The sequence below is a fragment of the Microcaecilia unicolor genome, chromosome 2 (assembly GCF_901765095.1).
Source record: "Microcaecilia unicolor chromosome 2, aMicUni1.1, whole genome shotgun sequence".
NCBI lineage: Eukaryota > Metazoa > Chordata > Amphibia > Gymnophiona > Siphonopidae > Microcaecilia > Microcaecilia unicolor.
The window spans coordinates 154,716,623-154,741,069 of NC_044032.1; the positions used below are offsets into that span (position 1 = coordinate 154,716,623).

The 24,447-nt window shown below is 47.1% G+C and overlaps 1 protein-coding gene across 1 annotated transcript in view; it reads right to left on the reverse strand.

The window, feature by feature from the left end:
* CHD1 (chromodomain helicase DNA binding protein 1) overlaps window positions 1-24,447 on the reverse strand; it is a 560,349-nt gene that overhangs the window by 503,330 nt on the left and 32,572 nt on the right. Inside the window, 1 exon segment of the mRNA XM_030193417.1 lies at window positions 8,817-8,913. Within this exon segment, the coding sequence (XP_030049277.1) occupies window positions 8,817-8,913 (97 nt within the window).

Here is a 24,447-nt window from a genome sequence, read left to right on the forward strand (position 1 = left end):
CATGTGATGAGATCAGCAAGCCCAGGGAAGAGGTGTAGATCGAGAAAAGAAGCGGTCCAAGGACAGAACTTTGAGGAACCCCAACAGAGAGCGGGATGGGGGTGGAAGAAGAGCTATTAGAATATACTCTGAAGGTGCGTTGGGAAAGATACGAAGAGAACCAGGAGAGGACGGAGCCCTGGAACCCGAATGAGGACAGTGTGTCAAGAAGTAAATTATGATTGACAGTGTCAAATGCGGCAGATAGGTCGAGGACGATGAGGATGGAATAGTGACCTTTGGATTTGGCAAGGAACAAGTCATTACAGACTTTAGAGAGTGCTGTTTCTGTCGAGTGTAGTGGGCGAAAGCCGGATTGGAACGGATCGAGGACGGCCTGAGAGGAGAGGAAATCAAGGCAGCGGCTGTGGACAGCGCGTTCAAGTAATTTGGAGAGGAAGGGTAGAAGAGAGATGGGACGGTAGTTGGAGGGACAGATGGGGTCTAGTGATGGTTTTTTGAGAAGTGGTGTGACTACAGCGTGCTTGAAGGTGTCAGGGACAGTAGCAGTGGAGAAAGAGAGGTTGAGGAAGTGACAGATTGAGGGGTTGACTGTAGGAGAGATGTTGTTAAGCAGATTGGTGGGAATAGGATCAGAGGAACAGGTGGTGCACTTAGAAGAAGCGAGAAGGCGAGCAGTTTCCTCTTCGGTGATCTCAGGGAAGGAGGAGAAGGAGGAGGAGGCCAGGCTAGGTTGGTTGGGGGAGTGGGTTAAGAAGTCACAGGGAGGAGAAGGCTTGGAAGTGAATTCAAGGTTTATCTTCTGCACCTTATCGCGGAAGTAGTCAGCTAGTGTTTGAGGAGAGAGTGAGGGGGGGTGGGAGCGGAGGGCACTAAGTAGGGAGTTGAGGGTGGCGAAGAGGCGACAAGGGTTGGAGCCAAGAGAATTAGTTAATTGAGAATAATATTCCTGTTTGGCAAGGAATAGGGAGGACTGGAAGGATAGCATGAATTTGTAATGGGTGAAGTCTGACAGGGTGCGAGATTTCCTCCAGAGTCGTTCAGCAGATCGGGTGCAGGAGCGAAGGTAACGGATGCAAGGGGTTAACCAGGGCTGAGGATTAGTGTGCTTAGTGGGTCGAGAGACAGATGGTGCTAGGGTATCCAGAGCAGTGGAGAGAATTTCATTGTAGGCAGAGACAGCCGTGTCGACAGATTCGGAAGACGAGATGGAAGGGAAGAGATTGGAGATGTGAGAGGATAGGGTAGGGGGGGGTCGACGGCCTGGAGATTCCTGAAGGCAGTGGCTATAGTTGGGCGAGGGGGAGGGTAATGAAGTGTGAGGGTGATTAGGTGATGATCTGAGATAGGAAGGACTGAGGTGCAGAAATTGGAAGGTGAGCAGGAAGAGAAGAGAACGAGGTTGAGACAATGGCCATTACGGTGAGTAGGGGACATGTGCACTCCCAGCTTGCGTAGATACGCCGCGACCACCACGAGGCACTTCGTGAACACCCGTGGGGCAGAGGCGAGCCCAAAGGGCAGCACACAGTACTGAAAGTGCCGTGTCCCCAGGCGGAATCTGAGATACTGTCTGTGGGCTGGCAGTATCGGGATGTGAGTATAAGCGTCCTTTAAATCCAGGTAACATAGCCAATCGTCTTTCTGAATCATTGGTAGAAGGGTGCCTAAGGAAAGCATCCTGAACTTCTCTTTGACCAGGTATTTGTTCAGGCCTCTCAGGTCTAGGATGGGGCGCATCCCCCCTGTTTTCTTTTCCACAAGGAAGTACCTGGAATAGAATCCCTGCCCTTCCTACCCTGGTGGCACGGCCTGGACCGCATTGGCGCTAAGAGCGGAGAGTTCCTCTGCAAGTACCTGCCTGTGATGGGAGCTGAAGGATTGGGCTCCCGGTGGGCAATTTGGTGGAGTGGAGGCCAAATTCAGGGTGTATCCGCACCGCACTATTTGGAGAACCCACTGGTCGGAGGTTATGAGAGGCCACCTTTGGTGAAAAACTTTCAACCTCCCCCCGATCGGCAGGTCATCCGGTACAGACACTTTGATGGCGGCTATGTTCCCATGGATCCAGTCAAAAGCCCGTCCCCGGCTTTTGCTGTGGAGGCGCAGGGGGCTGCTTAGGGCGCACGCTGTTGACGGGAACGAGCGCGCTGGGTCGGCTGGGTGTACCTACGCTTGTTGTAGGCGTAGGGCGCAGCCTGCCTGGCCCGGGAAAAACGTCCACCTGCTGAGGTGGATGCTGAAAGCGCCCGGTGGGAGAGCTTGTCGAAGGTGGTTTCCCGCTGGTGTAGTTGGTCCACCAACTGCTCGACCTTCTCACCAAAGATGTTATCCCCCCAGCAAGGGACATCCGCCAGTCGTTGCTGGGTGCGGTTGTCCAGGTCAGAGGCACGCAGCCAGGAGAGTCTGCGCATCACTATACCTTGGGCCGCAGCTCGGGATGCCACATCACAGGTGTCATAAATACCCCTGGACAGAAACTTTCTGCACGCCTTCAGCTGCCTGACCACCTCCTGAAAAAGCCTGGACTGCTCCGGAGGGAGCTTGTCGACCAGGTCCGCCAGTTGCTTCACATTGTTTCCGCATGTGGATGCTCGTATAGAGCTGGTACGACTGGATGCGGGTCACGAGCATGGAAGATTGGTAGGCCTTCCTCCCAAACGAGTCCAGAGTGCGAGACTCCCGCCCCGGGGGCGCCGAGGCGGTATCCTTCGAACTCCGTGCCCTCTTGAGAGCAGAGTCCACGACCACCGAGTCATGAGGCAATTGGGGCCGCATCAACTCTGGGTCAGAGTGGATCCTGTATTGGGACTCCGCTTTCTTGGGGATGGTGGGGTTAGATAAGGGCTTCAGCCAGTTCCGAAGCAGTGTCTCTTTGAGGACATTGTGCAACGGCACCGTGAAAGACTCTCTAGGTGGTGATGGATAGTCAAGGACCTCGAGCATCTCAGCCCTCGGCTCATCCACAGAGACCACGGGGAAGGGAATGCAAATAGACATACCCCTGACAAAGGAGGCAAAGGAGAGGCTCTCAGGGGGCGAGAGCTTCCTCTCCGGTGAAGGAGTGGGGTCGGAGGGAAGGCCCTCAGACTCCTCTGAGGAGAAATATCTGGGGTCCTCCTCCTCCCCCCACGAGGCCTCTTCCTCGGTGTCGGACATGAGCTCTTGCAGCTCAGACCTGAACCGTGCCCGTCTCGACTGCGAGGAACCATGTCCTTGATGGTGGTGTCGAGCGGTGGACTCCCGTGCCGATGGGGATGAAGCTCCCTCCATCGACGTCGACGGGGATTCCACCTGCGTGGCTGTCGACACCGGTACCGCAAGCGGCGTCGGAGGCCTCTGCATCGGGCTAGAGCTCGCCGGCGCCTCCATTAACGACGCCGGGGGCGCAAGCACCCCCGGTGCCGGCAAAGCCTGGCACATCAGCCCTTCCAGAATCCCTGGAAAGATGGCTCGGAGGCACTCGTCAAGGCCCGCTGTCGGGAAAGCCAGGGGGGCCGGTGTGGGTGCCAGTGCCGGAAGCTGCTCGGGTCCAGGAGACGGTACCGAAGTACCAATGGACTGACGCAGCGACACCTCGTCGACTGAGGGGGAACGCTCCTCTCGGCACTGCCGCTTCCTCGGCGTCGAATCATCTCTGGAGGCGCCGGAGCTGGTAGTCCCGTGCGCCATGGGCGACCGATGACGGTGTTTTTTAGTCTTTTCTCGGTGCCCATCATCGGCGCTCGGTGGCAGAGATGAAGAGGAGGTAGAACCCCCTCGGCCTTGAGGGATCGGGTCTGACAGGGTTCAGTCCCTATGGCCCTGGGTAGAGGGAGTGGCCGGGGCCGATTGCCCGCGCGGCCGCTCACCCCCGCCGTCACCAGTGGTCCGGCGGGCCAATGGTACCTGTACTCCTGGGGTCGGTGCCATCGTCGGTGCCGATTTCGTCGACATCAGTACCGGTACCGAAGAACCAGCCGTCGACACCGATGCCGGCGAGGGGCCGGCGCAAGTTCTAAAAAGACGGTCCCGAAGAACTTGCCTCGCCACCTGTGTCCGCTTCCGCAAGCCGAGACACAAGGTGCACGTCTTGGTATTATGCTCCGGCCCAAGGCACTGGAGGCACCAAGCGTGGGTATCGGTTTGCGAGATCTGCCGGCCGCACCGACCACACTTTTTGAATCCGCTCGGGACCTTCGAGGACATCGACGGAAAAATCGCGTCGGCGAAGTCAAAGTCGTCGATGGTGGCGGTGAAAAGCACACCCGGAAAAAGAAACGACCGCGCGGCCACAAGGCCGCAACGAGGCGCCCCCGCGGCTAAAGACGACGAGGGAACAACTTCTGTTTCTTCTTTTTTTTTTTTTTTTTTTTTTTACAGAAGAAATAAAGAAAAAAGGCGCGAACACGCACGAAAGGAGAAAAAACTCACGGCTAGGCTGCGATCCGGTTTCCGGGGCTGACAAAAAGAGAGAGACGATAACACATCTCTCTCCAGCGCGGAATCGAAAAAAACTGAGCGGGAACGGTCGCGCACGGGCGGAAAGACGGCCGCGCATGCGCGGTGTGCGTGCCCTGCGTGCAGGACCGCCCGCAAAGTTTTTGTTCCGGTTGGTGGGGGCTGCCGTGGACGTCAACCCAGTCGTGAGAACAAGCAGCCTGCTTGTCCTCAGAGAAAAATTAGTACGTAGAGTAGGGTAAAAGTTATTGGCTAGAGCTATAGAACTGATTTGCAGGAAATACATCCTGTTCTTTATGAGCTACTGCTTTTATTTTGATGTAACTTTATCCTTTCACTTTTTCTAATTATAATTTTATATAAACCGCTCAGACAATATGAGAGAGGTGGTACATCAAAGCTGAATAAACTAAACTGCTGTGTAGAAGGTGATCACAGGCAAGTAGTTGCCCCTCAACCTTCTGAAAATGTGGAATAGTGGATCAGTTGTTACTTCCACAAATCCTCATAACTGTTTTGGATAAATATTGTATGAGTATAAACCATAAATAAAACTGCCTTGGGGTCATATAACCTAGTATTAGATATGGAGAAGCATATGTTTAAATACTGTGAGAAGAGCTTGGGCAGTGAAACAATTAGTTCATAACCTCTCATCTTTTTTAAAATTCTAAATCCGTTCCACTTAGACAAGTAATTTTTTTTATTTTATTTTTTTTTGTTACATTTGTACCCCGCGCTTTCCCACTCATGGCAGGCTCAATGCGGCGGGCAATGGAGGGTTAAGTGACTTGCCCAGAGTCACAAGGAGCTGCCTGTGCCGGGAATCGAACTCAGTTCCTCAATTCTCCAGGACCAAAGTCCACCACCCTAACCACTAGGCCACTCCTCCACTTATTGGTTACCTCTAGGGTTGACTACACTAATTTTTTGCCACTTGTTTCTAGTTCCACTAAAATGTTGTAATGTGCACTGCAAATTACTGCAGAATGCATAGCCTGATTCTGGGGGTTTCCTTTAGGGATCATCCCTCTCCAGCTTCAGCCTTGCTCCACTGGTTGTTCATACAATTCAAGGCCCAAGTTAAGGTTTTATGTTTAGCTTTCGAGGCTCTATATGGTATGTGCCCTAGCTGTTTATCTAATAAGCTTAAAATGTACTATCCATCTCATCTTAATATGAACATCTGCTTATTGAGAATACTAGTAAAAAAGAACCATTTCTGGTTCTAATGAAACGGGCGCTAGTAAGGTTTTCTACTGAGTGTGTATGTTTGAGAGAGCGTCTGTGAGAGTGACTGTGTGAGAGAGAGAGAGAGAGAGAGTGAATGTGCAAGTGTGTGTGTGTGACAGAGTGAGGGTGGTTGTGACTGTGTCTGTGAGAGTGGGTGTATGTGAGAGTGAGTGTCCTCCCCTCTCCCCCCTCTCATGTCTCAGGACCCCCTCCCCTTTGGTTTGAGGATTCCCTTCCCCCCCCCCCCCCCCCCGTGTTCTTGGGGACCCCCCTTCCTCCCTCTCTGGTCTTAGGGAACCCCCTTTCCCCCTCTCTGGTCTTAGGGACCCCCCTCCCCTCTCCATAGTTTACCTTTCAAGTTGTAAGGTGCCCCCTTTCCTTCCTTTCCTCCCTCCCTCCCAGTTTCAGGGTTTGTCTGATTCCCCTTTCTTTTGTAGCAGCAGCAGCTCCTATGTTTGTTGTTTTTTGAGTGTACTGGAATGACAGTTGAGTATTGGAGTGGAAACTGAGATTAACCAAAGGGCTTCCTTGCTTAGTGTGGTGTTGCGTAGCTCTCTTCCACTCTTGTGGGTTATACTCCTGAGGCATGTCATAGGTTTGTTTGTGGCAGCGCTGGAGTCTGACCCAGTGCTCTTTCCCTCTCCCTGTTGCCAGTCGCCAGTGGACCCTGTCCGTGACCCCCGGCCTGAGCCCTCATCTGCCGGCGCCCTCACCTCGTTTTCCTGTCCGTGAGTCGTTCCGTTTTTGCAGATGGGTGGGGGGGCAGGGTTTTGTCTCTGAGGGGTCTCCTTCTGGAGGTCCGTTTCTCTGTTCCACCCTGGATTTGTTTAGGCATTGCTGTGCCCACGACGACATCACGTTTGAGACGAGTGGGCGGGGCAGGATAGTTGAAAATAAAACGCACCCTCGTTCAGATGCCCTACTGTTGTCGCTGTGCGTCGGGGGGGGGGGGGGTGGAGGCCCTGCGTAGGTCGCTGTTTCTCGCTGTGCGTCGGGGGGGGGGGAGCGTCGGAGGGCGGTGGAACTGGCGATTGGCTGAGTGTCATAGCCCCGCCCTCACATCATCACGTTGTGACACGAGGGCAGGGCAGACACTCATAGGATCTTGCAACTACAAATTTACATTTAGAATGTTGGGGTTGTGAATTATGTGTGGATGGGGCGTGGCTGAGGGCGGGTCTATGAGTGAGAGTGAGTGGTGCTGTCAGCCTAGAAGACTACAGGGCTTCAGTGTTTCCCTGCCACACAGTGAGGTTCAGAACGTTGGAGGTGAGAATTATTTATATAGATTCCTTCACCTTAGGATTTTCATTTAATAAGCACAAAATTGCATTCTTTTATGGTTAATTTACCATTCTTTAATATCTTCCTGCAGGACCCTTTCAAACTTCACCTACAATTAATTTTCTTTTAATCAGGTTTTAACTGATCAAGTTTAATGTTTATTATTATAATGTCAATATATGGATTTGGATTGATAATTACTTCTCTATTTCATTTTTTACCTTGTTTTATTTTTATTTTTTTTGTTACATTTGTACCCCGCGCTTTCCCACTCATGGCAGGCTCAATGCGGCTTAGGTATTATTATTTGACATCACCTTTGAGCTTTAGTTAGAAATATAAGAAGGGATGGTGTTACAGGAATAGAAGGGATGTGAAGATTAGATTTTTAAAAAAAGGGGGAGGGGTTGATGCGTGAGTGTGTATATCTGTTGAAATAAGGCTCGGAAATGAAGGTGTAATGTGAAAGAGGAGGAGGGTAGATGGGCATGTGGATGGCCACAGGAAGGGAGGACTGTTGATGGGGGCATCAAGAGAGAACACGTAGAACCCAAGTGGCAAAAGAAGCAGGAGATGATGCGAAGAATAATCCCCTCCACCCTTCTATGGATCCCACCCTCAAAATGCCAGAATCTCCTCCTCCTCCCCTTTCCATATCCTTCCTATGACCTCAGGAACTTCCCCTCTCCTTTATTCCTCATCCCTGCCTTTCTTCCACCAATCTCAAATCTTTAATCTCTTCTTGTTCACCTGTACCCCTCCATTTCCTGCTTATCATCTTTTCATCCCCAGTCTTTGCTCCATGCATATCCTTTCTCCCTCTCCTCCCCATTTATTAAACTGCCAAAAACAAATAATTCAGATACAATGTTTTTAGGCTGCTTGTACCCCTCCCAATTAGCATATACCAGCCATCCACAATTTGGGAGGATAAAGAAACCAAGGCTACTGCAGATGAGAAAGTATTTTTATTTACTTACCAAGTACAGATACAATTAATAGTTTCTCATGAGAAAATCAGTACAGTTACCTAAAGAGATATTCACTGTCTGCATCTCTGAACTACCGTTCTGATTCTGCTGCTTATATCGTTGTTTCAGACAATGATTTACATGGCTTTTTCCTCTGCAAATCATCCTTCTCACAGATTATCTGGTTCCCAGCATCTGCTTTCCTAAACCTGTTTAGACCACATTTTCCCTTTTGTTTACACTAGTTTCTTTCCCAAGGCCTGCCTTACCCGTAAGGGTATTATAATAGATCACAAATTCCAGAGTCCTGCAGGCTCGTCAATCTCTGATAGATTCCAGAGTCATACAGACTTATCAATCTCTGGCCTTTTAACCCATTCCATAGTACATGACTGTGCTCATAATTCTACAAAAGTGAAGTTGGAAAGCCAGTTTACCATTATTAACCAAAATTTACATCAACATGCATAATTCATATTCTCCGAACGTGCTGCATAATTAGCACAGAATTTCTAACTAGCCTTAGAATCTACCTAAGCAGCCACATGAAATTGGGGTCTTTAGTCATGTTGTACACCAAGGCTGGGACTGAAAAACAAAACAAAGACAACAAAAAATGTCTCTGAAAGTCATAGGCTAGTAGGACATGGTAAGCTGCTGTGTAATTTGGCTCCAAAAAGGACTCGAGTGTTTTCTATTTAAAGACCAAGACAATTATCATAAATTACCTATAAATAAATTACCATATGATCAGCTCCAAAGTGAAGTACTAAGTGCTTCTTGACTTTATAATGTCTCCAGTGACTAAGAAGAGCCAGATAGGGACCAGACACACTATTAAATGTAAAATAAGGGGGGGTTGTTTAAAATTCATTTTTGGTTTTTTACCTCTTCTGATCCACGGTTTGATAAGGTTGTTGTTGCTGCTGCTTTCTCAGCACTGCAGATCTTCGTACTGCCAGAATACTTGGACTTGACTTCCAAACTGTGACAAAATACAAGTGCACCTCAGAACATAATAAAGTAATATACAGTTAAATCAAAAGAAAATCTGAGACTGCACTATTTATCTATTTTTTAATTACCTGGAAGATATGTCATAACATATTTTATATTTGACTTCTCCATAGCTCAAAATTGATCACCTATTTCATATGTGAACTATTTTAAAGACAATTTTTAAAGAACACAACATAGAAAGAATACCACTCAGAAGGATGCAAAATGTGAAGTGACATTATTGAATTGTGAGCATGGCTGGTCCAGGTTTGCTACATGTCTTCACACTCTAGCTAATCAGCAGCACCCTTCTCTCTTGCAAATTCTCTATTCAAAGAGGAAATTGCAGGAGAAGGGAGCAGAAATATTCATGAACTGTAACCACATGCCACTCAGAGTGCTATGCATAGTGTACTAATGACATAATATACTTACGGGAAAAGGAGGGTCTTATGAGTTAAGCTTTCCTGTGATTTTTGAAGGGTCTTGCCACCAGACGTCAAGTCAGATGCGGAGTCTTACTACATGAAACCGTAGCCTTATATACTAAAGAGTAGACTAGGCAAGAGTTTCCAGGGGAGAGCAATCCAAGATGGCAGCATGTTAAGACGCGCTGAGAGATGCTCCTGAGGCTCGATTTGGTGAAAGAATTCCTCTGCAATATGCCCCATACAAACGCAAGGGAACGACAAGATTAGTTCCCCCACCTACCTCGACATCCTCTCCGATCCAAACGGGCCTCGAGCAATTCCTGGTGCTGGTTCTCCAGCCAATTAGAGACGCGGATCCCATTGCGGGGACCTCAGGGGAAGCTGAAGCTGAAGCCCTGCAGGGAGAGGAAGTGTCTCTTTCCATCTCAGACACAGAAACCTAATCACCCAGCCAGCGTCAATGTCGACCCCAATGGGTGAACTTTGTCCTACCGGAAGTCTTGTGGGTAAGCTCACCAGTGAGGGCTTGGTATCGCCACAAAAGACGCTGAGGACTGAGGCAGGAGCCTCAGAGAAAATGGAGGAAATAAGCCTAGAAACGATATGGAGGAAGCTGAATGAAATGGACTCAACTTTATTGCAGACATCAGGTGATGTTTCTACTTCAATAACAAAGTTTGAAGAATTAAGTTTAAAAGTGGATCAAATAAAAGGCGAATTAGCTGGAAAAGTTCAAAATATTCAGCAGAATGTAGACTCCTTACAAGAATTTAAACAAACTGTTGCACAAGACAGCATAGATCTTAAAAGAAAAGTTGAACAGATCGAAAATTTCAACAGGAAGATTAAACCTACGATTGTTGAATTTCCCAAACATTTTTGGAATAAACCCGCACGACATGTTTAAGAGATACCTAAATGAAGTCTTAAAAAATGCCTCCGCAGCAATTCCGCCAATAAACAAATATATTTGTTACAAATTCATTAAAAGGAAGTGTGGGGGAAAAACAAGAATTGGGAAAGATTATGCGGATTTCAGCTATTTTGGAACAATCCTTAGATGAAACAACGGAAAGATCCACTCTACTGGGCATCTTTAATATTTGAACAATGTAAAGACGTGTTTTGGAGATATTAAGGTACAAATATTCCCTGATGTAACGAAATCAACCCAACAAAGAAGAAAAGCCTTTTTAGCTTTGAAATCAAGGGCAATAGATATTGGAGGGACATTCTTTTTAGCTTATATTTGTAAGTGTAATGTTAAGTTGAGCGAGGTGAAATATACATTTTATTCAACTGAGTACCTGAAATCATTTCTGGACGTGAAACAACTGAAGTAAAGTTAGATAAGGGCTGGAATAACACGTCATTATTTTCCTTTATTAATTTAATATGTTGAATCTTCCCTAACTCTTATCGCTCTCTTCTATAAAATGTAAATGTGGGCTAACAAAGCATGAAAATCTTTTATTTTCTCTCTCCTTTTGAATTTATGAAAATGGTGAATGTATGATTGTTATTTTCTTTTTGCTTGTGAAATAACTATGGGAAAATTAGGTTCTTACCTTGGTAATTTTCTTTCCTTTAGTCATAGCAGATGATCCATTACGAGTGGGTTGTGTCCATCAACCAGCAGGGGGAGATAGAGAGCACTGAAAAACCATAGTGCCTCATGGCCACTAGCTCCATCTGCCTCTTCAGTATTTGAAGCTTCCAAAGCAGTGTTACAACCGCAAAGCATAACAACATGAACTTTCCTCACAGCGGATGAACGCCCCAAAACTGGAGCTACAATTCAAAGGAGGGAATGAACTCATCCTCCTGGAGGGAATGAACTCATCCTCCTATAACTGAACAGAAATCCTGAAGACTGTTTTCCAACTTCTCCCATGAAGGAACTTATCTACAGGAAAAACTGAACATAAAAGTAACATAAATCACATAATGAACCACTGAGGGAGGGCTCATGGATTCATCTACTATGACTGAAGGAAAGAAAATTACCAAGGTAAGAACCTAATTTTCCCTTCCTTGTCATCAAGCAGATGAATCCATTACGAGTGGGATGTATCAAGCAATAGGGTGGGAACAAGCCACACCACGCGCCAGCACTTGTGCTCCAAAATTCCACATAACTCATACATATACTTACAGGAATAGGTAAACCATGTGCCTATATGTCTTAACACTGCCCTTAAACTTCCTATTATCTCCTCCCAAAGTCTCCCTGTTGATGTCCCATTGTGATATTCCTAATGATAATTTGATTATCTCCGCATAACTTGTACAATGTAACCCATAACCAATTTGTAATCAAATGTATTCTCTTTATTCAAATCTTATTGTAAGCCACACTGAGCCCGCAAAGAGGTGGGAAAATGTGGGATACAAATGCAAACAATAAATAAATAAATAAATAAATGCGCGTCTCTCCTGGCAGCCACATCCAGCCTGTAATGTCGGCCAAACGAGAGCTTAGAAGCCCAAGTAGCTGCACTACATATCTCTTGAAAAGAGAGTGCTCCAGTTTCAGCTCAAGAAGAGGAAATTGTTCTTGTGGAATGTGCCTTAAAGGCTTCAGGCGGAGGCCAGCCAGATAGCAGATATGTTGAAAAGATAGCTTCTTTGAGCCAACGGGCTATAGTGGCCTTAGATGCTGGAGACCCTCTGTGCGGACCTGACAAAAGAACAAAAAGATGGTCAGAGGTCCTGAAGGCATCTGACATGCGCAGATATAGCAACAGAGCCCTTCGCACATCCAGAAGGTGAAACTGCTCATAGGATTCTGGAAACTCCTCGTTAGAAAAGGAGGGCAGGAAAATAGGCTGGTTTAGGAGAAACGCTGAAACCACCTTAGGCAAGAAGGAAGGCACCGTACATACCATTACTCCAGACTCTGAGAATTGCAGAAATGGGTCTCGACAGGAACAGCGCCTGGAGCTCAGATACCCGTCTCGCCGATGTCACGGCCACCAAAAAGACCATCTTTAAGGTCACATCCTCTCTGAAGCTCGCCTAAGCAGCTCGAAGGGCGAACACTGAAGGGCCTTTAAAACTAACCCCAGGTTCCAGGCCGGACACGGAGCCCGCACGGGAGGACAGAGCCGAAGCACCCCTCTAAGAAACCGTGTCACAACCGGGTAAGCAGCCAGAGAGAGGCCAGCGACCTTCCCTCGAAAACATGCTAAGGCTGCCACTTAACACACAAGAGAATTATAGGCCAAGCCTTTTTGTAAACCATCCTGCAAAAAGTCAAGTATCGGCGAGACAGAAGCCCGCATGGGTGTAATCGCTTTAGAAGCACACCAAGTCTCGAATTGGGCACCAAATCCTGGCATAAGCCATGGAAGTGGAACGCTTGTGGGCCTGTAGGAGTGGAAATGACTTTATTAGAATATCCCTTGTCTCTCAATTGCACCCTCTCAATAGCCATGCCGTAAGACCAAAGCGGCAGGTGTCCTCCATGGTCCACCGGGCCCTGTGACAACAGGTTCGGTACCAGAGGTAACGGCAGGGGATCTCTACAGTATCCGCCGGAGGTCCGCATACCATGGCCTCCTGGGCCAATGAGAACCACCTCTCCTTGGTGGAGCCGAATCCGCAGGAGTACTCGCCCTATCAAGGGCCACGGAGGGAACACATACAGGAGGCCCTGAGGCCAGGGTTGAGCCAAGGCATCCAACCCTGCCGAGCGAGGATCTCTCTGTCTGCTGTAGAAGCACGGGACTTTAGCATTTGTGCTTGACGCCATAAGATCCATTACTACTACTATTTAGCATTTCTATAGCGCTACAAGGCGTACGCAGTGCTGGCACAAACATAGAAGACAGTCCCTGCTCAAAGAGCTTACAATCTAATAGACAAAAATAAAGTAAGCAAATCAAATCAATTAATGTGTACAGGAAGGAGGAGAGGAGGGTAGGTGGAGGCGAGTGGTTACAAGTGGTTACGAGTCAAAAGCAATGTTAAAGAAGTAGGCTTTCAGTCTAGATTTAAAGGTGGCCAAGGATGGGGCAAGACGTAGGGGCTCGGAAGTTTATTCCAGGCGTAGGTGCAGCGAGACAGAAAGCGCGAAGTCTGGAGTTGGCCAGTAGTGGAGAAGGGAACAGATAGAAGGATTTATCCAGGGAGCGAGTGCACGGGGAAGGTGTGTAGGAAGGACGAGTGTGGAGAGAAACTGGGGAGCAGCAGAGTGAATACATTTATAGGTTAGTAGAAGAAGTTTGAACAGGAGTGCGAAAACAAAACAGGGAGCCGGTGAAGCGACTTGAGGAGAGGGGTAGTATGAGTAAAGCGACCCTGGCGGAAGACGAGACTGGCAGCAGAGTTTTGAACCGGTTGGAGAGGGGAGAGGTGACTAAGTGGGGAGGCCAGCAAGGAGCAGATTGCAGTAGTCGAAACGAGAGGTGGCAAGGGTGTGGATGAGGGTTTTGGTAGAGTGCTCGGAAAGAAAGGGGCGGATTTTACGGATGTTGTAAAGAAAGAAACGACAGATCTTGGAGAACTGCTGGATATGAGCAGAGAAGGAGAGAGAAGAAGTCAAAGATGACCCAAGGTTTGGAGCTGAGGAGACAGGGAGAATGAGAGAGCCATCAACAGAATAGAAAACGGGGGGAGTGGGGAGGTGGGTTTTGTGGGGAAAAATGAGAAGCTCGGTTTTGGTCATGTTTAATTTCAGGTGGCGTTGAGACAGCCAGACAGCAATGTCAGACAAGCACGCTGAAACTTGGTTTGGATGCAAGGTGAGATATCAGGGGTAGAAAGGTAGAAAGATCTATTACGGGCTTTCCCCATTTGTACATACTGCAGCAATACTTCGTCCGCAAGTTCCCACGTCCGCTGGGTCGATCTGATCCCTGCTCAGATAATCGGCTTGCACGTTGCTCTGACCTGCAATATGAGCTGCGGAGAGAAATTGCAGATGAAGCTCGGCCCAGTGGCAAATCTGCGTGGCCTGCACTGCTAGTGCTATGCATTGAGTGCCTCCTTGGCGATTTATGTAGGCCACTGCTGTCCGTGTTGTCCGACAGAACTCTGACAGCCAATCCTTCCATGGTCAATTGAAAGGCCAGAAGCGCCTGGAAAATCACTTTCAACTCCAAGCGACTGAATGGACCACTCCGACTCCTCGGTGTCCAAAGACCCTGGCATGCCTTCCCCGGCAATGTGCACCCCAGCCCTTCAGGCTGGCATCTGTTACCACCAGGCACCAATCGGGGAGCGCTAGCGGCATTCCACACCACAGCATGCTGTCCTGAGAGCCACCACTTCCATACTGAGCCGGCCGCAGGGAGCCACGTGAATCTGCATTGATAATCCTGAGATATTGGAGACCACCGTTGAAGCAGGGAACACTGCGAGGTCTCAGGTGCGCTCATCGCCCAAGGCACCACTTCCAAGTGGCCATCATCGACCCCAACCATCTGAGGCATCCTCAGGAGCAGACGGACCTGGTTCTGAAGCTTGCACACCGCCTTTGCTCGGGTAGGAAGACCATTGCCAAGGCTGTGTCAAACCGAACCCCCCAAATATTCTAGAGATTGAGAGAGAGTCAGGTGATTTTTGGCTATATTGACGACCCAGCCCAGAGATTGCAGTACTGAGACCACTCTGGCTGTAACCTGATGACTCTCTTCTACAGAGTCTGCTCTGATGAGTCAGTCATCTAGGTATGGGTGAACCCGGATACCCTCTCGCCTGAGAAAAGCAGCTACCACCACCATTACCTTGGAAAAGGTTTGGGGAGCTGTGGCGAGGCCCGAAACGGGAGAAGTTTTCCCATCACCGAAAAACCCAGAAACCTCTGGTGCGGGGGCCAAATTGGTATGTGCAAGTAAGCTTCTTTCAGGTCCAGAGACGTGAGAAACTCTCCTGGCTGTACCACCGCTATGACGGAGCGCAGGGTTTCCATGTGAAAATGCTGCACGTTCAGAGACTTGTTGACTTCTTTTAAGTCTAGGATAGGCCGAAAAGACCCTCCTTCTTGCGGCACCACGAAGTAAATGGAATAACGGCCAGAGCCGCATTCAGCGGGAGGCACAGGGGAAACCGCCCCTATATGAATCAAGCCTTGCACGGTCTCCTCTACCGCTGCCCGTTTGGCAGCAGAACCGCATCGAAACTCCACAAACACGTCTCTTATCGGGGCACTGAATTCTATTCTGCAGCCTTCTCTGATCAGGTCCAAGATCCACTGATCTGAGGTAATCTTGGCCCACTCCTCGAGAAAGAGGGAAAGTCATCCTACCACAGGAATCGAGGAGGGGGCCGGCGCACCATCATTGAGAGGGTCGCCCTTGAACTCCAAGTCTTGAGCCTGCTGCTGCGGAACGTTTGTCCAAGCAAAAGGAGTTCCTCTGCTGAAAACGGGCATGCGAAGTGAACCCAGCAGAACGCCCCGGGCGGTACCTTCTAGCTTCACGGAAGCGAGGTCTGTAAGAGGAGGGAACCGCCTGACCCTTGGAAGAAGGCCGCGGCCTTTCCTCGGGTAGCGCTGGGGTTTGGCATCCCCCAGGCCTTTCACAATTTTCTCCAACTCCTCACCAAACAGGAGAAGGCCTTGAAAGGGCAACTTCACCAACCTTTGCTTAGAGGCTATGTCAGCTGCCCAGTGCCATAGCCACAGAAGATGGCGAGCCGCCACCGCTACAGCCATCTGTTAGCCGAAGCTCTGACGTCAATAATAAGCTGAACTTACTTAACACTGAATAAATATTGGTATCAATTCTTTTTTTCTTTTTTTCAATTCAATTCAAAGTGGGAGAAAAGACACTCAGCAGTCTCTGCATGCGATACTGTGCTCAATGTGCTCAAACGCAGCATTCCTTGACTCCGTTATAATCACTGGTCCTCAAAAAAAACTCCACTGATATGTAATAAAATGTACGTGAAATACTAAATCGTGATGTTTAATTCTTCTAGCAATAATATATTAGTGTTACTTAGCTGCTCCAACATCATCGGGGGGTCCTGCTCCATGATAAAAGACGTTCCTTGTGCCATGTAGCCAAAGGGACACGCCCTAGACCCTTGGAATACCAAGGAGTTTAAGTGATATCCTCTAAGTTAATATACAGAAGCTCAAGGGGTCCAGTAAGCTCAAGGTATCGATGCCTGCAGGGTCAGGCCTGATCGCAGAAACTCAGGTACTGTCTCCACTGAGATTTCCCTCAGTCCTCCACCTAGAACTCCACCTCTTCCTTTGTTTCCTGGGGCAGGGATTTCCCAAGAGGTTCCCCGTTCCTTAGAGAGCCTGATGAGGAGCCACTGGTGATTTTTTTTTTCATCTTTCACTAAGATTCCTGATAAGTTAAATGGGCTATCCCTCAAGTAGAGGCTTCTTCACAGGATGTTACCAAGAAGTGGCAAAGATTTGTGGACTTAAACTTACATATGGAAGGGATGCTGAAAATCAGTTATATCTCAAGACTGCTCTCTTTTCTTAACAAGTGGTTCAAAAGTTTGAAAATGCTGATTTTAATTTAGGAGTAACAAGTCTCTGCAATGTCAGCTCTCTACTTTGCAGGCCACCTCAGCATACTTTTAAAAAGATTTTCATCTGGTACATTCTAAATTTGAAATGGCAGAGAATGTTTGGAGGGTCTGCGATTTGAGGATACTGAATTTTCCTCCTAGTTCTCTTATCTCCTGAGATATTCAGAAATATCTTGAGGAGGTATTGGGATTTACCTATTCAGAAACTTTCCAAGTAATCATTGTTATTTGCCTATGAAGAAAAAGACTCAGATAGCTCAGCAAGAAGAAAATCAGTTGGAAGATTCAGGAAGACATTCAAAATATTTTTTTCTTCGAGGGTGAAACATTTGATTACTTTTCTTAATGAAAACTTGTGTTGAAAAGCTATTTTCCAAAAAAAGATGAAATATTTTGTGGCGAAAAAAGTAATACTTTTCAGGAAGGTGATTAAATATTTGCAGGGATATTTTAGGAAAAAAAGTAGCCCAAGGGCCATCACTTTTGATTCAAGGAGTTAGTAGAATAAAGCCACTAATTGCTTTTTATTTGTGATATTGACTGGATAATGTGTTGTTTCTCCTCCCTTAACATGGACTAGAGAGTTTATAATTTGGTTATTAGGATTGATGTATTAGATTTATAGCCCTCATCTGTCTCATGTGTGAAATGTAATTTTAAAAATTCTATTAAAATTCTTTTAAAAAGTAGTAGAATCCAGATCTACTATTCAGCCAGCTGATGTAAACACTAAGGTGACTGCACCAGAAATTAACAAAATTACAAAGTGCAGCATACGGCAATGAACCAAAGAACAAGTATCCTAGGTAGGAACAATTATGTTTTACTTCAATCTTCTTTCCTTTCGTCACAAATGAATCTAGGAACTAGGAACTTATGGGTTATAACCATCTACCATGCAGGTAGAGATACAGGACAACAGACTGAAGTCTGTAATATAGGACTGAATGCATCGCTCATAACAAAGCAAAAGTTATAATTAGGATACAGAAACATTTCTCCTTCCTCACAGCAATGAGGCAGAAACAAGGTCAGCAAGAACTGTAAAACAAGAACGCGCAGAAAAAAAAACAAAAACAAAAAACAGAAAGAACTAAGAACAGCAGGATACAACAGAGCGAGAGAAGCCCTGGATTCATCTGCTGTGACTAAAGCAAAGAAAATTATCAGATAAGACATCCTTTCTTTTCAGCAGCAGCAGATGAATCCAGGACTTGTGGGATGTTAGCAAAGCAGGCCTCAAACAGAATTGGGGTGGGGGGGGGGGGGGACAGAATCCACTTGCAGAGAGAAAAAGACTAATCATTCTATTCTGCATATTTCTTCCTCTCTCACCACCTCTGTAGGCGGACACATCATTGTCTTGATAGGTTTTAAAGATGTGGGTTTTGGGTGTTTTTTGTTTTGTAGTTTGGGTGGAGTGTTTGAGTAAGCTTGGTTTGTTTAATATTTTAATGGATGGTGATTTTATACCAGTGATTGGGGGACGTGGATGCCAAAGGTTGGGCAGGTAAAATAGCAGGGATATAAGAACTACATAAGTACATAAGTTTGCCACACTGTTTCCAAGAGTGGCCAATCCAGGTCACAAATACCTGGCAAGATCCCAGAAAAGCTCAATACATTTTATTCTGCTTATCCCAGAAATAAGCAGTGGATTTTCTCCAAGTCAATTTGATAATGGTCTATGGACTTTTTCCTTAGGAAGCTGTCCAGACCCCTCTTAAACACCGCTTAGCTAACCACCTTTACCACATTCTTTGGCAACAAATTAGAGTTTAATTACACATTGAGTGAAGAAAATGTTTCTCAGATTCGTGTTAAATTTACTACTTTGTAGCTTCATCGCATGCCCCCTAGTCCTCTAGTATTTTGGAAAGAGTAAACAAACGATTCACGTCTACCCGTTCCACTCCACTCATTATTTTATAGACCTCTATCATATCTCCCCTCAGACGTCTCTTCTCCAAGCGGAAGAGCCCTAGATACTTCAGCCTTTCCTCATGGGGAAGTGGTCCCATCCCCTTTATAATTTTCGTCGTCCTTCTCTGTACCTTTTCTAATTCACTATATCTTTTTGAGATGTGGCGACCAGAATTGAACACAATATTCGAGATGCGGTCGCACCATGGACCCAAAGGCAATATAACGTCCTCATTTTGTTTTCCATTCCTTTCCTAATAATACCTAACATTCTATTTGCTTTCTTAGCCGCAGCAGCACACTGAGCTGAGGGTTCAACGTATCATCAACAATGACGCCTAGATCCCTTTCCCAGTCGGTAATTCCTAATATGGAGCCTTGCATTACATAACTATAATTCGGGTTCCTCTTTCCCACATGCATCACTTTGCACTTGCTCCATTAGACATCATCTGCCATTTATGCCCAGTCTCCCATCTCGTACGGACCTATTATAATTTTCCACAATCCTCTTGTGATTAACAACTTTGAATAACTGTCATCAGCAAATGTAATTACCTCACTAGTCACTCCCATCTCTAAATCATTTATAAATATGTTAAAAAGCAGCAGTTCCAGCACAGAACCCTGAGGAACCCCACTATACTACCCTTCTCCGTTGAGAATACTGACCATTTAGCCCTACTTCTGTTTTCTATCCTTTAACCAGTTTTAATCCACAATAGGACACTACCCCCTATCCCATGACTCTCCAATTTCTTCTGGAGCCTTTCATGAGGTACTTTGTCAAATTGCATTTTGAAAATCCAGACACAAATATCAACTGGCTCGCCTTTATCCACATTTGTTCACCCTTCAAAGAAACAGATTGGTGGAGGCAAGATTTCCCTTCACTAAATCCATGTTGGCTTTGTCTCATTAATCCATGCTTTTGAATATGCTCTGTAATTTTGTTCTTTATATAGTCTCTACCATTCTGCCCCGGCACCAGCATCAGGCTCACCGGTCTATATTTCCCGGATCCCCTCTGGAACCTTTTTAAAATATCGGCGTTCAATGGGCTAACCCTCCAATCTTCTGGTACCACACTAAATAGACCTTCATTGGTTTGTTTTAACTGAAACTTACTAAGGGAAGGAGAGGATCTTTACTTGGTTCAAGGAATGCCTCATCTTATGAGATTTTCACTGGCTTGGCCTGGTCCGACGGGGTGGAAGTTTGGCTGTGGGTTGCTCTAAGGGACACTCAGTGGTGTGCTACTTCCGGTACAGCATTTAGTTATAAGGAGGGTGTTGGTGTTAAATTATCATCAGCAGGGCCCATTCATATTGCAGTTTTTTACTGTCCACCTGGTTTGGCGATCTTCAGGTTGAATGGATGTTTTAAATCCATAGCAGATTTGGTGCTTATCGCTATTTGAATCCGGTGATTTGGAGAAATATTAATGTGCATGGGACAATATGACCTTAGCTAAGCACAACATTTTTTGCATTTTGGTAGATTTAGGTTTGCAGCAGTGGGTTAAGGATCCCACTGATGAAGTGGGGGGGGGGGGGGGGGGGGGGGGGGAGATCATACTCTGGATGTGTCTCCCCCTCTATGGACAGTGATTTTTCGTTGATGGATTTTCAGATGTGACCAGTGTCCTGGTCAGACCATGTTGCAATTCAGTTTTGTTTACATTTTCAGGGTAGTACGTGGGTCCATGCTACTGCAAGTAATTATTATTCTTGGTCATTGGGTGTGTGGATCCGGATGTATTACCTCAACTGTTTTGTGAAATTCCATGACAAATTTTGCAGTTGAGGTGGTCAGAGAAAGGAGATTATGGGATGCTGTTTTATCACAGGCCCTGGATGAGAATGCACCACTGTGTTTGAAGACTTTGTGTTTTGTTCTAAACCGTGGTATCATACGGGGTTGTTTTAGTGAAAAAAGCAGGTTCGAAGAACTGAGTAACAGTGGAGGAAGCATAGGTCACCTAGTACATTAGCTAGATTAAGGTTTTGCAGCGATCTTATAATTGGCAAAGAGACAGCATTATTCATCTCTTCTTAATAATGCCGCAGTATATGCAAAGAAGTTATTTTCCTATTTTTTTCAGCCTGGTTCAGAACAGTAGCAGAGGCAATCTTGTCCTATGCCACTAGTAAATGATTTGGCCCAGTTTTTTATACTAAGATTGCGTTGCTGCGGAAAGGATTACCTGTTCCTGCAACTACTGCACCCTTAGTAAGGGGAAAGGGGTGTTGGACTGAGTTTCAGTTGTCCTCGATATCTTGAGATGAAAGTGAAGGCAATGAATGTTACTTATTGTTGGTTGGATCCCTTACCATCACGATGGGCGTTATTTCAGAAACATGGGTTATTAGCCTTGACTTACATGGTTTTAACAGAGTTTTACCACTAGTATAGTTTCCCGAGTGTTAGAACAAGCAGTGGTCCATCCTATTTTGAAGCAGCAGACGCTGGATATACTGGATTCAAGGGAGTTTATAGACCAGTATCCAATTTGTGTTTTTGGACAAGATGGTGGAAAGGGTTGTGTTGAATCAATTGACAACATACGTAGATTCAGTGAGTGCTTTACACCTGCGACAAGCAGGATTTCGCTCAGGGCATAGCACTCAGACAGTGCGGGAAGCATTCCTGAGTGAGGGTTTATGGAATTCTAGATCATGGGCATTTACCACTGATTATTTGTTTGGACCTGGCCTCAGCGGTTGGATGTGGTGAATCTTTCTTTGATACTGACTAGTTTACAAGCTATTGGGATTAGAGATCAGGTGAGAGTGGTTTACCTAATTTCTGTTAGAACCAGTCTTTTAGAGTTAAGATAGGGGACGAGATATCCGAGGTTCAGCAGATCTCCTGTGGGATGCCACAAAGCAGCATTGTCCCCTTTGGCTTGGTTGATTCATTCAGGAGTCAGGATTGGCTTATGTATGCAGATGATATTGTATGCTTGGTGGCTGAAGCTTCCTCGGATAATTTGAAATTGAGTGCAGTGCAAGATTGCTTGGATAGGGTATCAGATTGGTAGAGTAAAACATGAATTAGTGCTGAATGTGACCCAATTTATAGCGTGTTGGATCACTGGCTTTACTCCTCATCCTAAACTGCAGCCTTTGTTGACTGGCATTCACTTGACATCAGTTGATTTTTTTTTCCTTATTTGGGGGCGATAGTGGATTACTGCCCAGTTTCTTGGGTAGGGAGGGAAAATTAGGTTCTTACCTTGGTAATTTTCTTTCCTTTAGTCATAGCAGATGAAGCCATTACTTATGGGTTGTGTCCATCAACCAGCAGGGGGAGATAGAGAGCACTCAACTTTTCACAGTGCCTCATGGCCAGCTAGCTCCACTGCCTCTTCAGTATTTGAAGCTTCCAAAGCAGTATGGCAAACCGCAATGGGAACAACATGAACTTTTCCTCACAGCGAACGATGGCCCCTTAACAAGGGCATGAACTCAAAAAAGGAGGGAATGACTCGTCCTCCACTTTGTATAAACGGAGGGAATACTTGCATCTTCCTGGAGGGAATAAACTCATCCTCCCAAACATGAACTCCTCCTGGAGGGAATAAACTCATCCTCCCAAAACATGACTGGAGGGAATGAACTCATCCTCCTATAACTGTAACAAGAATCCTGAAGACTGGTTTTCCGACTCCCCAAGGAAGGAATATAACTTCAGGACAACAAGAACCAGCACCTGAAATCAGAATCACTGCAATACAGACAATCATACAGGGGGGCTCATGGCTTCATCTGCTATGACTAAAGGAAAGAAATTACCAGGTAAGAACCTAATTTTCCCTTCCTTGTCATCAAGCAGATGAAGCCATTACGTATGGGATGTAACAAAGCATCCCTAAATAGGGTGGGAACAAGCCACACCACACGCTAGCACCTGTGCTCCAAAAACGCGCATCCCTCCTGGCAACCACATCCAGCCTGTAATGTCGTGCGAAAGAGCTTAGAAGCCCATGTTGCAGCACTGCAAATCTCCTGAAGAGATAGTGCTCCAGTTTCCGCCCAGGAAGAGGAAATCGCTCTTGTGGAATGTGCCTTAAAAGGCTTCAGGCAGAGCCCGGCCAGACAGCAGATATGCTGAAAAGATAGCTTCTTTGAGCCAACGGGCAATAGTGGCTTTAGACCGTGAAGACCCTCTGCGAGGACCTGCAAACAGCACAAAAGATGATCAGAGGTCCTGAAAGCAGTTGTAATTCGCAGATACTGCAACACAGTCCTGCGCACATCCAAAAGGTGCAACTGCCCAAATGAATCTGGAAACTCCTCCTCAACAAAGGAGGGAGAAAAACAGGCTGGTTTAGGTGAAACGCTGAAACCACCTTAGGCATGAAGGACGGCACGGTCCGAACCGTGACCCCTGACTCTGAGAATTGCAGAAAAGGGTCTCTACAGGACAGCACCTGGAGCTCTGACACCCGTCTCGCCGAGGTAATGGCCACTAAAAAGACGGCCTTCAGTGTCAAATCTTTCTCTGAGAACGCCGAAGCGGTTCAAAGGGAGCCCCCTGAAGAGCCTTCAATACTAACCTCAGGTTCCAAGCTGGACAAGGTGCCCGCACGGGAGGACAGAGCCGAAGCACCCCTCTAAGAAAACCGTGCCACATCTGGATGAGCAGCTAAGGAAACGCCTTCAACCTTGCCACGCAGGGAGGCCAATGCTGCCACTTGCACCCGCAGGGGAATTATAGGCCAAGTCTTTGTGTACACCATCCTGCAAAAAGTCCAGAATCGGCGAGACAGGAGCAGCAACGGAGAAAGCGCTCTTGAAACACACCAGACTTCAAACTGGCGCCAAATCCTGGCATAAGCCACAGAAGTGGAGCACTTACGGGCCTGCAGGAGAGTGGATATTACCTTATTTGAGTAGCCTTTATCTCTCAATTGCGCCCTCTCCAATCGCCATGCCACAAGACCAAAGCGGCAGGCGTCCTCCTTGGCCACCGGAACCCTGTGACAACAGGTGTGGAACCAGAGGTAACGGAAAGGGGAGCCTCCAACAGGCATCTGTCGGAGTCCGCATACCAAGGCCTCCTGGGCCAATCCGGGGCGATGAGCACCACTTCTTCTGGATGCAGCCGAATCCGCAGGAGCACGCGCCCTATCAAGGGCCACGGAGGGAAGACATACAGCAAGCCTAGGGGCCAGGGTTGAGGCAAGGCATCCAACCCGGCAGAGCGAGGATTCCTCCGTCTGCTGAAGAAGCACGGGACTTTGGCATTTGAACTGGTCGCCATAAGATCCATCACTGGCTTGCCCCATTTGGCACATATCTGAAGGAATACATCGTCTGCTACTTCCCACTCCGCTGGATCGATCTGATGCCTGCTTAGATAGTCGGCTTGCCCGTTGCTCTGACCTGCAATGTGAGCTGCTGACAGGAACTGTAGTTGCAGCTCGGCCCAGTGGCAATTTGTTCGGCCTGTGCGGCTAGAGCTCTGCACTGAGTTCCGCCTTGTCGATTTATGTAGGCCACTGCAGTCGTGTTGTCCGACATCACTCGGACAGCCAATCCTTCCAGGGTCACTTGACAAGGCAGAAGAGCCAGAAACACCGCTTTCAACTCCCAGGCGGTTGATAGACCACTCCGACTAGTCGGGCGTCCACAGACCCTGGGCATGCTTCCCCTGGCAACGTG